Source organism: Haliaeetus leucocephalus, unplaced genomic scaffold (assembly GCF_000737465.1).
Source record: "Haliaeetus leucocephalus isolate CR32 unplaced genomic scaffold, Haliaeetus_leucocephalus-4.0 Scaffold151, whole genome shotgun sequence".
Classification (NCBI taxonomy): domain Eukaryota; kingdom Metazoa; phylum Chordata; class Aves; order Accipitriformes; family Accipitridae; genus Haliaeetus; species Haliaeetus leucocephalus.
Window position 1 is genome coordinate 13,535,818 of NW_010972587.1, and position 17,881 is coordinate 13,553,698.

At 43.0% G+C, this 17,881-nt stretch overlaps 1 protein-coding gene across 1 annotated transcript; it reads left to right on the forward strand.

The window, feature by feature from the left end:
• The first annotated feature begins 3,104 nt into the window (after positions 1–3,104).
• On the forward strand, positions 3,105–15,246 carry AMDHD1 (amidohydrolase domain containing 1). The gene is made up of 9 exons (XM_010561899.1): positions 3,105–3,241; positions 4,229–4,335; positions 5,343–5,407; positions 5,986–6,263; positions 10,336–10,561; positions 11,544–11,668; positions 14,023–14,116; positions 14,518–14,678; positions 15,132–15,246. Exons 1-9 carry the CDS (start codon positions 3,105–3,107, stop codon positions 15,244–15,246), a joined length of 1,308 nt encoding a protein of 435 aa, XP_010560201.1.
• The last annotated feature ends 2,635 nt before the right edge of the window (positions 15,247–17,881 follow it).

The following is a 17,881-nucleotide window of genomic DNA, read 5'->3' on the forward strand; positions in this document are numbered from 1 at the left end:
CCGTTTTACCTTGGCGGCAGTTTTTGTCAAAAGGAAACCAAGGCGCATAGGTTGGAAAGGTGACGCTACGCTCAGAGAGAACCACTCCTGCCAAATTAGGTGCCCCGGGGCAGACTGCGGTGTTCCCCCAAAAGGTCCCCCCCGTCACCGGGGGTTATGGAATTTGCGAAAGAAATTAAGACAGAACCTGGGAACAGAGGGAGGATTCTCTACTTTTACTGTTTTGGGTTTTTTTCCCTCTCTATTCTTTCTGCTACCTTACTTTGTTTAATTTTTTGGTGAAATGAGTTATTTTCCAACCTAAACTGACAAACTCAAGGAACTTAAAACACCCAGTGATAACATAAGTAAAATGAGCATAAGATATTATCCTTGAACTGTTTTAGGAACACGCACCTTTTCAGCAGGCAAAGACCCACCAGCTCTGTAAAGAACTGGCTTTCCATCTTTTACTGTGAAAGGAGTTATCTTCTTTTGTTTGCTTTTATCAACACCTATAAAATTTTGCAGAAAAATAGATTATTATCACAGTATTGAAGATACTACATTTTAAAATTCTTTTCAAAAAGCACTTTCACTGAAACATTAAGGTTGTGATTTAAAGTCTCTAAGGAATTTAGGCAGGGTTCCTGCAGCACCATACCGTCCTCTGTTTACATCCAATGAATTCTGCCAACATTTTTAAAATACAGCCCAACATTTAGAATCTGTACTTTTTGTATCAAACTCAAGTCTTCCCTGAGGACGCAACCTAGAAACTGCTTCTGCATTTACCTTTCTGGGCAGTATTCTTAAAAATACATCAGGCACAGCATGTCAGCAACCACTGACTTTGCAGTGGATTGACCTTTTGCTTCGCAGGCTGATCTGTTACAGAGAAAAATCTTCACAGGAAAAGAACCAGGGCATATACAACTACACAAGCACAGCTGTAAGTTTTCTGCAAGCAGAATATAAGTCTGGGAATGAAATATACTCCTGTCTTACTAAGCACAAAATCTTCACCTATTCTGAGGATTTAAATCAGGATCTGCTGTTGGTTCTTGGAAAAAACCTAGTGCACCAAACTGATTTTTATCCTTAAGAGTGTAACAACACAGTTCTCGCAGGTGTAAAGCTTTACACATAATTGATCTTTCCTTTTTTTCCCCCTTTTACCAAAACTAATGTTATGAGTGGCTGGAATCTGAGACTGGATCACCAGAAAGAGAGCTGCAGTATCACCTTTGCTCTTTGAAATTCTTTCTGGAATTGCTGAAAGACACAAAAGGCAAAAACTGTGTAGATGTGAGAAACATAAACGTAAGAAGCATTCGGGCCAGTTTCTGTTTGACTTCCAGCCCTTGCTCACAGAAGCACCCGATGGCCAGGCAGGCAATTAAACGTGGGGATGTGCAAATACAGGGGGGACTTTAACGTTCACTGCTGGTCCTCTCAAGGGCAGAAAGAACTGCTCATTGAACATATACACCCTAAAATATTAGTGAATACGAGGAAGATGACTTTGCAGTACTTACCCTGCTGTAAGACAGCGCTACAGCGAAGCTGTTTGTTCTAGACCTCTGTATCTGCCTGCCATCCCACCTCACACAGAGAAACTGCCTGCAAGTGGGGGCTGCTCCCTCCTGCTCCAGCTAAATCACCTTCTCCCCGCTGCTTTTATTGGCAGGACTGCTCCGGCGAGTGCCAGGCTCCACCACGGCGTGCTGCGGTTCGTTCCTGACACACCGGCTCTCACCCCACCACTGCTGCTTAAGCATCCCCCCCACCATGGAGTGTCCTTCTGCCCTTGCTATCACGCTGTTGGAAGGTTCCTCTTTAATTTCTGCTTTCAAACGTACTGCAATACTGCCAGGGAAAGCCAAAGTCAGCAGCAGGAACTCCTGGAAGCAGTAAAGCATCACCTATTACCTCTCCTGTCAATCTTCTGCGTGCCAAGTGAGGGAGAATGTTTAGGAGGAAGGTGAAGATTATGTCGTGGTGCAGTATTGAGCCAGTGGAGCGGTATCACAAGATAACTCCTGACGCTATCATGGTTTTACTCACTTTTCAGGTTTGTTATTAAGTGCAAAATACTGCTTTTTAGCTGCATATCTTACCTGATTTGCAAGCGAGACTTCAGCAGAAAGGCTCATTCAAAGAGCTACCTTATCCATCTGTTTCTGCTGTACAGGAATACGTATATGCACGCAGGTGTGTTACAAGAATTTTAAATTTATCCACTTTCCAAAAGAAAAGAAGGTGTCTAAAGAAGATTCCCACCACCAGAAAGGTGTTTGAGGGACCACTTATTTAGAAAGACACTCCATTTTCTGGCTGGGAATTACTGGAGCCCTATGCACGCTACATATGTTTGAAGAGAGCAGAAAACCAAAAATCCATGTTGAGAGTAAATATTTGCTCCTTGATTCTTCCTTCCTTAATTCTGTAGGGGGCAGCAGAATTGCACAAAACCTTTCGATCGCGGCCTTGGATAAATATCTGCCTGGATAAATTAAGGTCTGCCTGAATATCTGGTGCGGTGAGAGGTGTTACGGTCCCCGAGGGGCTGGTGCTGGGATGCTGGCGAGGTGATGGACACTGGTGAGGTGACGGATGCTGGGGAGCAGGGGGGTGAGCAGACCAATGCTCCCAGTTCAGAAGCTGCTGTTTTCTTGGCTAAAGGGAAATCTCCAGTTAGCGCAGTGCGGACAGAGGGCTCCGGGAATCCCCACCCGGCAAAACCGGTGCTTTGAAGCTTATCGTAAACCGGCGCGGTGTACGGATGTTGTCACGTCACGCCGGACGGCATCAGGAACAGTGCTCTGAAAGCCCTGTACCTTTTTCAGCCCAAATTTCCCCCACATGCCGAACGTGGCACGGGTGAGGCGGGTGGCCGTGGCCATCCTCACCCCCCCACCCCGCAGGAACCGTCCGCCCCGTCCCCGGTTTTGCCTCCCACCCCTCGTGTCTTCACCCTCCATTGGGAATTGGCTGAGCAAAGACCAGCTCCGGGCAGGATCGGGGTTGGGATTAGGGTCAACGTCAGGCCTGGGGACTTTGAACCCAACGGCGGCCGCTCCCCCCTCCTTCACCACCCGCCATTTGCCTCGCTGCCCTCTGCCATGGCGGGCCAGCACCGTCTCCTGCTGGAGAACGCTCAGCAACTGGTGCTGGTCTGCGGCCGGGGCGAGGAGTATCTGCTACGGGAGGGTGCCGCCGGTCTGCCCGTGCTGAGGGACGCCAGCGTGGTGGTGGGGCTGTAAGTGAGGGGGGACGGGGGGGGGTGAGGGGGGGGGGTCCCTGCCGGCGTCGAAACGGGCCCCCGTCGTTTTGATAATTTCAGCCCGTATCGTGGTGATGGCCACGTGGTCGGGCTTCCACCGCTCGTGAAGAGAAATTCCAGCCTGGCGCTGAGCACCGCTGCTGCCTTCTTTTGCCTCTGCCACGTTTCTAGGGGAACCGACGTGAACTAATAGCAATCCTAGGAGTAATTTCTGCAATTAACGAAACGGTCGTCAATAATGTATGTATAGAATTACGCCTCTCCCATTTCTAAGTGCTCCAACCGCTATTTGCTGCTTAAAGACTCAGCCATGTAGCGCAGAGGTACCTTGGGTGAGGTACCCGTGATGATTCCTGGTGACTATTCCAGTGGCTTGCAAAAAGCCGGAGAAAGACAAGGCTGAAAGGGCAGCGGTGCCACGTGCGCCCCGGGAAGCTCCTCTCGTGGAGATGAGGTGGAGGTCCGGGTGCGGTGTAGGATTCCCGGCACCATCCTCGAGCTCCACCGGGAGAAAATTGCTGTTGAATGGAAGATGAGCCCCAAAGAGATTTATCCCTACGGCTTCCAAGGGTATGATTCAGGTCTGGGCAGCGGAGGCTGGTGATGACGGTTTGGTTTCGGTGAGGGGAAGAGCGCCCTGCAGATACGTGTTGGAGGAATGCTGTACCTCTGCTGATCCACCAGGGAAAAATCATGTTGTCTAGCAGAAGTTAGAATGAAAGAGCACCATGGTATCATCCTGAGGGCTCTACGCATAGGACGTGAAGAGCGTTATGGCAAACAACTTGAAACGCACGGCGTTACCCCGCTGTTTTCTGCGCATCTGTCAGAGTAGCTCAGCACCTCCCGTGTGCGTCTTCAGTCCTGCTGAGGGTCCCTGGTGGTGCTCCGGGAGCTCTGTCAGGGAGCACTTTGCTTTTCAACGGGCTCACGCTTCGTTTGTTCATTGTCTGTCGTTTGCAGAGATGGTTGTATCAAAGCCGTGGGCCGGGCAGATGTTATTCGCAATCAGTTTTCAGGAGCAACATTTGAAAAAGTAATTGACTGCTCCGGGAAGTGTGTGTTACCAGGTAGGTGTGTTTTTTCATAATGATACAATGCCAAATGGCAGCAAGTGCTTAGAGACAAGGTAAATGTGTATTAAACATCCCTCCGTCCTTTTTCCTCTGTATTTAGTACTGGTTTGAGAGTGTCTTGTGTTGAGGGGCAGAGCGTCGTAGCTTCCTCATGGGGAGTGCTGCAAGGAGAAAATTGCAGCACTTGGGATGTTTTTGGGGGCTTCACGGTGGAGCTCTGTCTCCTCTTGGTTCGTCTTACATCTGCTCCTCTGTTTCATAGATCACAACGCTAACGTAGCTGGCCCGCCGAGTGACTTTTCAGATTCACCTCTATTTTCTGTACCATTTCCACCCACCAGCTGTCCAGCGCGGAGCTCAGTCTCTCCGTCCTGCGCACAGCCGGCTGGAGGCGAAAGGGCAGCGCAGGATTTTAAGTCACATACTCTGCAACTTTACCTGACAAAAAAATAAACCCGGGCAAGACTATTGCATGTTAAACTTTGCAAGTGGTGTTAGCACACGAGCTGTTAGACCTCTGTTTTGTTTGCAATGGGCTTGGGCATTCAGGAGTGTTGGTTTCACAGCGTGCAGAAAAAGCTCCTGCTGGAGTAAATGGACTATTGGTAGAGTAAGTGCTAGCATACTAAGCCCAGCCTAAGCAGTTTGCCTTTTTTTAAAGAACACAGACTTACAGTCTAATGAAGTCTTTCAAAGTTTGTCATTTATAATTTCTTCCATGGTTTGAAAACGTCATCAAAACAACATGAAAAAACTCAGCAACTGATGCATTTACCTAGACACATTTTGCATAAGGTGTCACCCTTAAAAAAAATTGAAAGAAAATTAATAGCCTTGGAAGAAAATCCTAGATTTGTGGCTGGTTGGATTTTTCTTTTTCTCTAACCAATAGAGACTTTATAGGGGAGCTTCTGCTGTCCATTTAATCTGCTTGCATGTTCATAACCTTTTCTCTTACACAGTGAAGTAACTCCAGTGTACATTTACTTTGTTTTCTTTAGGCCTGGTAGATGCACATACACACCCAGTGTGGGCTGGTGATAGGGTACATGAGTTTGCAATGAAGGTAATGACATACAGAGCTGGATTTTTCTTCCTCTTTTCTGTGCATAACTATTTCTACTTTCTAGTGACTCCCATTTTTCATCTGTAGAAAAATATATAATTTCTGTCAGATAATCTAACTGAGGGAGGAGGGAGGGATGATTTTTGAATACTGGTAGACTGAGAGAGGAGTGTAACTGCAGCCTTTGCAGCCAGCCTTGACACATTTTTGCGTTAATTGAGGCAATACAGGAGTGCTGCCTTCTATTACCACCTAAATCTTGGATTTTTCTTTCTCTTTTTCCATATAAATGAATTTTTGAGCTAGAGATAGGTTTTCCTCCTGGGCTCAGGGGGAAGCAAATCTTCAGAATAATTCTCTTTATGTTGCTTCTTATATAATTTCTTCACTTCAGTGGAGGGGAGAGAGAAGAGGAGGGGGAGGGAGGAAGAATTAATGGGGATTTTTTCCTCCCGTCCTTTTTTCTCTCACTGCAAAGAGACCTCAAGGCACTTTCCAGAATCCCTTGGACAGAAAATGCACATTTAATAGCTAATTGTATGGCGGGGTTGGTTTTTGTTTTTTTTTTTTTCCCCAAGCTGGCAGGCGCGTCCTATATGGAGATCCACCAGGCTGGGGGAGGAATACATTTTACTGTGGAACACACTCAGAAGGCCACAGAAGAAGAGCTGTTCGATACTTTCAAACACCGACTCGAACGCATGCGCAGAGCAGGATCTACGTTGGTTGAGTGCAAGAGTGGATATGGCTTAAATTTAGAAACGGAGCTTAAAATGCTCAGGGTGATCGAATGCGCTAAGCAATCCATGGATATTGGCATTTCTTCAACGTACTGTGGAGCTCATTCTGTGCCGAAGTAATATGACTTGGTTTTTCTTGCCCTTGTTAAGTATTACTGCTTTGTATTGAAAATTAGCTGCTGTTTTCAGAAAGGTTTCTTCTGCCCAGCCCTCCTAAAATATAACATATTTGAAACAATAGCCAGTATTTACAGAAGGCTTTCCTAAATTTTAGTTTGAAGGAAGATGGGGAAGCATTATTTAAAGGCTATTGAATACCAACATAAGCTTAGCACAGAATCCCCACCTCCAGCTGATGCTCACACTGAACATAATGCAGATTCCAGGGTTTCCTCTAGAGAAAGTTCTTCTGCTTGGGTTTGCTGCTACCCTTCAAGCTTAGTCTCTGCCATGAGCTTTTAAAAATACTGTATTTAATCCTCATATACCTCAGTAAACAAAGCTTAATTATGCTTCCATGCAATGAAGAACTGCATCCATCTTATAGGTGTGAGATGAGTAGAAGATTAAAGTAAAGGTGCTTAATCACAACTGTTTTGATGGCTCTAGTAGACATACCATAACAAGCCAGCCTTTCTCACTTTGACATTTTTTTCTCTATGATGAAAATAACATCTTCAAGTTACTAGATTTCATTGTATGAAAGAATTAATGAGGAGTTTTAGCTAGGTGGGTGTATGTGAAACATATATTTTGACAAGACTAAGCAGTAGGCTGCTGCAAAACAAGGCGTGTAAGATGGAGGCAGGCTTAGCATCATGGGGATACTTTGGCAATCTTTAAGAAATGTTCATTAAAAAAAAAAAAAACCAACTAAAAAAAAATCTACCTTTTCCAACATTCAAGAAAACATGACCTGAATACATTTATTTGCAATCTAATTACCCTGTATTTGGAGCAGAGTGGGAAATTATCTTTTGTTAATGTAGTTACTCAAAAAGAATCCTGGATCATCTTCAGTACTGGAAGATGGTTAAGAAAAAAGTAACTAAAATCTGCTGAAAACACCAAATATTTCTTTCAAGTAATTATACTAAAGTTTGGAGGACTTAACTGTAAAATATAATTGGAAGTTTTATGCCAAACTATATATGTTTCTTAGCCCTTCCTTTCCTCTTCCCCTAAAAAGCCTTGGGAGGATTTCAGTTAAAACCTGATAGTCTTTCCCACTAAAATATTTCAAGCATTTCTGTAAACTAATGAAATAATTTCCAGTATTTTTACAAATATATCAAATCTTATGTGTTGGAAAGACAGGTATACTGTCTCACTCTCTGCACAGTTCTGTCCCCACTGATGCATGTCAACCATAACAAAATACAGGTAGTGAGGATATTGTGTTTTAAATAAGGAGAAAAGGTAGTTGGGGATTTGAGGAAGTTTCCTGAAGGGAATACTGAATTATCTGTATTTTCCAGTTTGGTTCTTCCTAAATCCTCTACTCTCTTCGTTCAGATGTTCATGTCTAGAATATTTTGCCTGAATTTTTTGCTACCCTTCAAATTTAGTCTCTGCCTCAGGTTTTTATTTTGACCAGGAGGAATTCTGCATTTCTTCCCTGATCCAAGGCCTGATGTTCAGAGCCTTTGGCTGGCTCCTGAACATCTGGGCCAGTAACGTGCTGAGGGAAGCATCCCGCTTTGTTGAGCTCCAATTTTAAACTCTGAATTTCCTGCAACTTCAGTAACGGTGGAGGATCTCAAGGGGAACATGTTGTCCGCAGGCTTGGGGCTGGGAATTGCTCTTTGATATTATTTATGCAAATGTGATGATGATTTGGTGGATTCTAGAAGCTGTTAAACAGACATCTTCCAAGTCACTTAAGCTCATGCCAGTTTTCTTTCAGCATTATGTTCCATAAAACTGCCCTGTGGTTCAGTTATGCATAAATCATACAAACAAAAGAGTAAGATCAATTTAACTATTTTTATTTAAATAGTCTTGATTTATGTAGGTCTAAAAATGTAATGCACTTTTTTGTTGTAGGTACTTAATGGCAACTCTTGACTAGATAGCCATTAAAAGTCTAATAATCTTCTGATGGTTTTGGAATGATCAGAGTCGAGCAAATTTGTTACCACCAATCTGCTAACATTGAATCAATTTAAAATCATTCTATTTAATGTGAAACAAGAAAGCAATGTTATGCTTGCTCATGGAAAACGCTGCTTAGATCCCCACGTGGCTGCTCCCGAGGAGCTTTGTGAAGTTCTTGCTAAGCCATTTGCTTGCTTCTTACACTTGGCTTAATTTACTATTGCAAGTCTGACCTCTTAGAGCAGAAGCATCACCAGAAAGTTCATTTAATCGATAAAGGTGTCAACTCTTCCATGTTGCCAAGTCTTGCAATATGTAGCATGTCTTGTAAAGCTTCAATATGTGAAGTCTTAAGAGGAGCCTACCTCCAGACTTGCCAGCGCTGGTTATTCTTTTTTCCCACCTGGAAATTAGCTTTGGGCAGATGTTGAGAACTTGCTTCGGGTATCTGTTCATGATTCTAGGTATACAGTAGTTCAGTCTGATTTTCTGCTTCCAGAAGGCACCATTGACACGTGATTCACATTGACTCTGCTCTGCACCAGGGCTAGGATCAGATGAGCTCCAGAGGTCCTTACAAACACAATTATTCTGTGGGATTATGATACAGTGCACTGGTAATACTCAGTACTTACTGAAGTGTGTGCCAAACAGCGCAGGCTACTTTAGTCTGAGCCATCCTAGAGAAAAATAAGGTTGCTCTGTTTATAGTGATCCTTGTTCCCATCCATTGCTTTTAAAAAATGTTTCCAGCCTTGGAACTTCCAGACTCGGAGTATGTCCAGTTCTTTAGGAATTGAACCTAAAAAGCTCACAGCAGGGAGGCAAAGAAATAACTGATGTCTTATCCCTCTAGTCATCATTTTGAATCAAATTAATGATTTTGGGGACGTGTGATTCTAAGTTTGGTTTTTGGGTTTTTTTTTGATTGGCAAGGATTCACTGGGCCCTTTTCATCTTTAGGAAGAATTTTCAAAGTGATTTCCTGAGCAGAAGTCTCTTACATTAAAACAACGGCAGTTTTGCATTCTTGGGCATTATGTCCCCCCCAAAATTGAAACAAAGACTTGTGTTTCCCTCTGTTTTGTCTTGGCTCTGGTCCTAATCTTTCAGCCCAAATTCCTCCAAAGGCTGCTGAGCAAGAGAAGAAAAAGGAGAAGGTTTGGCATGGTAAAAGCCTGAGCACCCCCACCCTTCAGCGAGAGGTGAACCAAAGAAGGGCCGTAACCCGGGTTCTGCGCTGCTTTATAACTGCACAACCTGTCTGTAAATCAGAGCAGAATTTGGCTTCTTGAATTTACTGCCACAGTAAAGCTCCCAACTCACCCACCCCTGGCACTTGTATAACGCCGGTCCGTGCGTGCCTTACAGTGCCTGAAATGAGGATTGAGATGTCACAGACGTTTAGCTGCAGTACGTCACTTATCTTTAGATCTTGAAATTGCAAAATACTAACTCAACTGCATATTTTGGGATTATTCACACTTTCAAAGGCATTTATTGATCTCTCCTGGGTTATCTTTGTGTAATGGGGAGTTCATAAATGGTTCTGACTTTCGTAAATTGAACCTCGGGAGGCCCCTCTGATTTAGAAATGGTTTTCTAGCTGTCATTCTGAATGATATAAAAGGAGGAGAGGCAAATTTAAAATAATGATTTGTGCTTCACATCCCCTTTGAGCTTTGATACTTGCATAAAAATATTGCATTAAAACCATTCAACATATTTAAATAATCATTTACATATTTTGAATAGTTGCGTTTTAGGATAAGGTATAAGGAGGTCAGAATATATGAATAGGAAAGCAGAAGAATTAATTTTAAAATATCCTGTATCTTGGTTAGCATCCACAACACCAACCTTATAAAAATATATATAGTAATACAATTTAATATTCTTTGAGTGGAAAGTAACTCTTGTTTGAGAATACATGAATTACAGTAGTTTTAAATTTTTTAATCTGAAGGTTTTTTGAGTTATTTGTATTTGCATCATTTTCTAAACAACCTAGTAATTGCATGTATGATTTGAATGTTTGCCAGACTTCAGGGATGTTATGCTTACAGCTCCATAACATTTTCTTTTCATTAGAGGGAAAACTGCTACTGAAGCTACAGATGACATTATCAATAACCATCTCCCTAAACTGAAAGAACTCCAACTAAGTGGTGAAATACATGTTAACAATATAGATGTGTTCTGTGAGAAGGGAGTCTTTGATCTGGAGTCTACTAGGAGAATTCTTCAAGCTGGGAAAGATATAGGGTTACAGATTAACTTTCATGGTGATGAACTGCATCCAATGAAATCCGCTGAGGTACGTCTTTCTTAACATTCATTTAAGCCATTTTTGCTCTTGCGACAGCTGAATCTTTAAAAGAATTGCAGTTTTCAAAACCGAGGTTTTCTTTTCTAAGACTTGATGAAATAGACCATTCATAGACACCGGTTTCTATCAGATGGCAGAAAGCGCAGCCCTTGTGCAGCTTTGGAGTTAAGGACATGGGAGGAAGCCTTGACCTCTGGGACTAACGTGCGCTGCCTAATCAAACATTGACTTTGCTTATCTTCCACATGGGATACAGATGGGGAAGGTGGATATCGGTGAACCCAAGAATGACAAAAACATGGTTTCTATGCAACTTGAAAAATCTTTTTTCCTTGAATGTCCTGTTAGCAGCAAGGAGTCAGATGTGATGTGAGCACACTCAGAGGGATGGTTTAGTCAAGAATAGGCTCCCAAATATCTTGATAAAGAGAGTCACTCTGAGACCAAATTTCACCATCATTTAAACATTGCTTCTTTCCTGTGGAGTCTGCTCAAGTTATTATCTGCTGTATTAAAAAAAAAAAAAAACAAACCCCAAAAACCCCCAAAACTTGATTGATCATAAGAGCCTTTTTGGCACTTTGCCATTGAAGGCAACAGTTGCACTACTAGTTCTGCAACCAGTGTCAGTTTTATCAACCATTTTCTGCTGGATACTTTGTGAACAGGAGTTGACAATGGTTTTATCCATAGCTATTGCATAGTTTGCATGTTAGTCTGTTAAAAACACCACTGAAGGTATGCTTCCACTCAGTGGATGGTTAATACCTTTTTGTGATCAACTTTTCCTGCAGTAAATTAGGAAATATTTTGTCTCTGTATTCTGTTTGCTCTTTCAAGCTTTCTTTATGATTTCTCTTCTAGTAAATTTTACATTAGTAGTGAATTGTCTCCTCCAGGCATTTGCAAACAATATTGCTTTACTGAATTAATTGAGAACGGTGAGTAATTTTCTTGAAAATCTGCTTAGCTTGGAGCTGAACTAGGAGCCCGGGCTATCAGCCACCTGGAAGAAGTTAGTGATGAAGGCATCACGGCGATGGCAAGAGCTAAGTGCGCCGCTGTCCTTTTACCAACAACTGCCTACATGCTAAGGTAAGGCCACTAGATTGGAGGAAAACTTTTGTAACAGCAAACCCATGTTTGTGGTTTCAGGGTCTTTTAATGTAAAAGCGTAAGCTTGTATCTATGCCTTACGCATCAGGCCGGATCAGTGAAGACAATCACAAATACAAAGAGCTGAATGAGACTCCTTATGTCTTGTTTCTGGTGGCAATCCTCCAAAATGAGGCGATAGCCTACTTCTGAGAAGTCTCACAGTAGATTTGGAGTGGTTCAGTCAACACTGGAATTTAACCCTTATGACCGGCTAAGGTAGTAATCAGGCATTCATTTAAGAAGAAAACTGGACTGGTTTTCTTTAATCCATTTAGACTTTGAAAACTGAGTTGGCTTCTTTTCAGGCAAATTATATCTGCAATATATGTATTTGCTCTCTTGCAGAAGGTTTCGCTGGCAAATTAATCCTTTGGTTATCAAAAGAGCTGGAAGACTGTAGATAACATTTTAAAAATCTCATCTGATTTTACCTAGGCAACACTGAGCAGAATCTCCTTAAGAACACTATTTTCCACATGGAGGTATTACAGATAAGCATAGATGGCTCACCTGCTTATCCCTAATGCCAAAAATAAGCCAATTAATTAGATGATGAGGACCGTGACCCACTAATACCTCCCCTCCTGTGAAGAGAAGATCCTTGAGCTGATTTTGGTTTATTTTCAACAGCCTGCTTTCCGAGGCATCGAGGCTTGTGCCATCGCCACCTGTGCTCACCTCTATGTCCGTGCTTGTGTTTCTATTTGTGGTTAGCTGTTCGTGTCCTGCGCCCGTGCTTTTGAACCACTGGCTGATTGCAACTACATGCACTGCCAAAATACAGATCTGGGGGAGGACGTGTGGTCCGGCAAACTGATCCCAGGCAGGGAGGTAAAGGAAACAACAGAGATGCAGCCACCTCTGCAGAAGGCTGCGGCTGTAACTCACGTATTCCTCCAGAGACTCTGGGGTGGAAAGTTTATAAACTCAGGATAAGCCTGAGACGGGGATAATAATGAGCCATAGAAAATGCAGCCTTATTTGTTGCAGTGTCCAGTGCACTATTTACTGAACACAGGCCTCCCAGTCTAAAAATGAAGAAGCCACGAATGAGATACTGGATAAAAGAGTATTAGATGTGCAATGCATGAGAAGTTCCTATGAGGTGATGTGGTGCATCCTGTGCTGGCCTCCCTCAGCTCCTTCCACACCACTTACGAGAGCTCAGACCTCGGGAGGTCCTGCCCCTACGCTATCCCCTGGTTTTAAGAAATGCAGTAGTGGCCAGGGCTTCACGTGATGACCAGAACTGGGCTGGAGAGTTGCTTAGTGGTAAGAACACTCTCATTTTGGCCTCGGCTAAGCACTGCCTGCAGTACTCTAAGGAGTCTGGCAGCAGAGGATGCAGAGGCTGGAAAGACAAGTGAGGATGGGGAACGGCTCTTCAGACAAATCTTTTTAAACACAGTTAACTCCTGGAGCATTGTGTTGTGCACGAACAGGTGGTATTTTCTCATAAATATGCTAAGAGGCTTCTATAGGGGGAGGATTGTCTTATATCAAATGTAAGCACTTCACTGAGATCTCATTTATTGTTCTTTTCTGTTAACTGCAGTGCTTTTAAGACTACTTTTTGAGCAGCAGTTGCTTAATGTTTCATTTCTATTGTTACACTGGTTTATTTTTGGACACGACGTTTGGCGCTATTGGCCTTACAGCAACTATGGCTAAAACTTCTTAGAGAGTGTATTTCCTAGTGCCCACCCTTGCAAACATCTACCCAGATCAATCCAATGGCTGAACAATTCTGAAATGGCTATTCCATATATTGAAGCTATTTAAGATATTTTTTGCATTAACATCACTGAGTGAGAAAATCCTCTAATTTATAAAAATTAAATTTGCAGCCTCAACTTACTATTTCGAATTGCCAAGAGAATCAGGAAGGGACTATTGCATTGCTTGTGCCACTGCTCATATTTGGGAGCCTGTCTTTGAAGCTATAAGGACCAGAAAATCACTTTTTTGAGAAATGAATATTTTCACCTTGTAAATCCTTAAGTGGCTGAGGTCTGGGTAGATACCAGAATTTCAGTGGCCTGGAGCCTGAGGCTTGATACTGGCTGCTGCCACATGCTGTTACTGCAAAAGCAGTGGATCACACTTCCCATTTATGCTGTCTGTAGGTTGATAGGTAGGGAGCCAAGGGGAGAATTTGGGCTTTCGTCTCCAAAAAGGATTAGTGTAACTGAATGCGTGAATGTAGCCAAACCAAGTGATGACTTTTGCTCTTGTAAATCATCATATAATAACTAAGTGAATTGTACTGACAAGTGTCTTTTTCCCACTAGACTGAAGCAACCTCAAGCTAGAAAAATGTTAGAAGAAGGAGTTATAGTTGCTCTTGGCAGTGACTTTAATCCTAATGCGTACTGTTTTTCAATGGTAAGCTATTCCCAATACTTATGACACCACAAAATTATGAAATCTCTTACTAGTACAACTTGTGTATAGATCTTGCACACTTAAAACAGCCTTCATATCTGCAAAGAGAGCTGTATGCCCTGCTTAAACAACTGCTCACGCTTATTTATGTGTGATGGTAGTTTTTGCCAGAAATTCTTGAAACCAGAAGGGGTTCTATTCTTCATATGCACTGAGAGGCTTATAAAATGGCTCTCAAAGTTCCTGATTTCTGAGTTCTTATTCTGGAGTTGGCAAGATTTACATTATGCAGGACAACTTCTGTTGCACAAGGAGGGAGGAAAGTACTTAGGGATTTCAGGCACGAACAGCTTTATTTGTGTTACTGGTAACTCCCATTTTCCACTTAACTTGCCTACTAGCCTATGGTGATGCATCTGGCCTGTGTAAACATGAAGATGTCAATGAATGAAGCACTGGTAGCTGCCACCATTAATGCGGCTTATGCTTTGGGAAAATCGGACACGCATGGCTCCATAGAGGCTGGCAAGCAGGGGGATCTTATTATCATAAATTCATCAAGGTTTGTTCTTCCATTGTCATTTGAAATGTGATTGAACATAAGGGGCTTTGGTTTTCATCATGTTTGGACAGTGGAGAGGTTACTGAATTCCTCATGCTTTAGAAGTTATTTTCATCTGAAAAAAGGGACACTGCTAGCGTTTTAGACCTACATTCATGCTCCTTAATCACTCCAGTGGAAAATAAAGCCTAAGGCTTTTGGGGCTAATATTACAAATAATCCTTGCCTAATTACAAATTATCTACAGATAATACCTGTTTATTTTGTGGAAGGAATTCTCTACTGATTTGTACATTAACTCACTGTATTCACGCAACAAGTGATCAACATGTAGACATGGTACAGTGTTTTCCCATGGTCCAAGCAAATCTTTTATAATTGCCAGGTATACTAGGTATGTGACCTGCTTTGATGCCAGTCTGGATATTCTTAAACATCTTGTGGTCTTTTTAGGTGGGAGCACTTGATTTACCAGTTTGGGGGACATGAAGCATTGATCAACTACGTTATAGTGAAAGGAAAAGTCATCTATCAGAATGAGATGTGTGGGACAATGAGCAGTTACTGAGAGAAGACAGTAATTTAGGAAGCTACTATAATCAAATTAGCATGGAGTATTTCAACACAACAGACAAATCAGATTTGTATTTACTGGTAAATTGTTTGCCTGCTCACCTTATGAGCCCTCTTACTCAAATAAACTTTACCAAGCGTTACCCATTTGGTGCATCTTCATGTGTGTTGTCCTTCTCTCCACTACATGAAAATAATTCCTAATTGTATCCATTTCAAGTAAGATAGTTTCCAAAAATGGTTTCCTATACAGTTTTAATCTATAAAATTATTATATTTGAAAATAACCCAGACAAACCACCAATGAATGAATGAAGTTTGGATCCCGGTAAGATTTACTGGGAAGAGTGATGTTAAGTAACCTGTGATGCAGGGCCAAGGGCTCAGGCATGCACATTTGGAATGGCCCTTGGCAGTGCTGGGAGGCCACAGCATCCCGAGGCAATGTTCAGCCTCAAACTCAGCAGATACCAGGAACCACAGTCGTGGTGGGAAGCACAGTATCCTACCTCTCCAAAATACCAAATCTCCTGGTTTCTGTAGCCTTGAAACTCAGTGGGAGCCAGCAGCCAGGAGCCCAGCAAGGTGCTGCTTATCAGCCGATCTGCAACATCTCCCTTTGCTGAGGATCTTGCACCTCCTTCGGGGCTGTAGAGGCACAAGGAGAAGGAGGAGAGGAAAATGCAATCAGGTGCACCACTCAGGGGGCTGCTGAAAGTTGGAGTGCACTGTAAGTTAGAGGTTGAATCAGGCCTACCGTTGGAAATTAGTGATGCCAAAACCTTACGGTTTACTCTTTGAGGCAGTTAGCCCAGTGAGGTCTGGTGAGTACAGCCAACGTCTCAAAATTTCAATTGCCTTGAAATTTAAAAGGAGGTCACATGCAGCGTCATGCAGATGCTCCAAAAAAGACCCGATTTCATTCATTCTAGACTGAATCTGAAATAACACCAGACATATTTGTTCATGGAAGTTTGAATGTGCTTCTGATGACAAGTTGAGTATGAGTATGATAACTCCTACTCAGAACAATGTCAAAACTTAAGATCCTGGGGTTTTTTAAAGCTCTCTTTCTTTTTTCTTTCAGCTACTATTTTTTTCTGGGGCTTGTACCATTATTTGGGGATGTGGTATATAGATAAAAGGATAATACAGCTCTGGAGAGTTCAAGCTGTTGCAATGATTAAGCAGAGGGTCTGGGGTAGGGAGGGTCTCTGAATACACACTGACTGAGGCTTTTCTTCAACTTTCCAAATGGCTGCAGAAACAAAAAGGCTTCACTTTCTGAAGGTGAAGTCATAAAAATACACCTGACAAGCATGAAGAACTTAGCACCAAAAATAATTATTGATATAAGCAGGTGACATGACCTGTGGTACAGAGCAGAGTGCTTTAGTGAACGAGACTCCTGAGGAAGGACAACAGTCTCATTCTGATTAACAGGTATTTGAAAGCTATCAATCACAAACATGTATGAGCTTTATTATGGCCTTCTGATTTCCCTGAGCCTTGGGCACATCTGTTAACATCCAAAATATGTAAGCCATCCCATAGAGTATCTTTGTTCATGCTTTATTTGAGCCAGGCTAACCAATTAAATCAGTTTTTAAAACAATTTAATGGCATTCCCGCCACTAGACGCGTTTTCGTGCAAACAGATGTTGCACCAGATGTAAGCGTGGATATTTGTTTTTATAGCGCTTGGAAGAACATCTGAAGTACGTGATCACACAGTCCATTCTGCCCAAGACAACCTTCATAAATAGCATTTATGCAGACAGTTGGGGAAAGCTGTCAGGGTACAAGCGCAGGCATTTCTGAAACGCAGCGTGCAGCCAGCGTGGCACCTCTTGGCTTTACAGGGGTGCGGTGCAAAGCTGAGGCCACCGTGCTGCAGCGTGAGCTGGTGGTCCCTTGCTCCCAGGCAGCCAAAAGCGGAGGTGAGCGGGAAGCAATGCTTAGCAGCTCCTCTCTGAAGTGCCTAAGGCATTTGTGAGCCCAACATTGCATAAGAAAAACCTCAAATATTCTCATGCTGGACAGGAATAGGCATTCATGGCCTGAAACTACTGATGTGAGGGGATTCTGCTGTCACACACAAGCTCTGACGGGAACCTCAAACCACGTGCTTGCCCGACCAGCTCAGCCAAATCCAGTAGCCATTTGGGAGCATGACCCAGGGCTATAATTAGTGGCAAGTTTGCAGTTAGAGGATGTGGTTATACTTCAGTGGTGCAGCTGGCTTAAGTGGTTCCTGACAGCCAGCTACATGGTCCTGCTGTTGCACAGTTTGCAGTGCTGTTACCGCCACGGCCGTGTAGGGAAGGCAGGAAGATTTTTTGTTAGCTTGTTTTTAACATGGCTCATTTCAGGGATGACGTTCACTGTGCTGGCTCCTGCGGTGGCCGAGAGCAGGACGTAGGTAACAGTGCAGCAGGAACTTCTGCCCGCTTTGCTGCTGAAGGAACCATATTGTTTAGCCATAACACGAGGCTGAAGGCAAATGCTTGGCCCTACAGGATAGAAGCCTGGCTATTCATTCTCACACTCGATTTTAATTAAAAACCTGATTTTACACAAAATGGAACAGCTTCAAGGTGAGATCAAGATACCCCTGCTAGAGAAAGCCT

Excerpts from the sequence above, each read along its gene's own strand:
- AMDHD1 (XM_010561899.1), top strand. The coding sequence starts at position 3,105 with ATGGCGGGCCAGCACCGTCTCCTGCTGGAGAACGCTCAGCAACTGGTG. Across the intron at positions 3,242-4,228 it reads GCCAGCGTGGTGGTGGGGCT|AGATGGTTGTATCAAAGCCG; the intron begins GTAAGTGAGGGG and ends TGTCGTTTGCAG. Across the intron at positions 4,336-5,342 it reads CGGGAAGTGTGTGTTACCAG|GCCTGGTAGATGCACATACA; the intron begins GTAGGTGTGTTT and ends TGTTTTCTTTAG.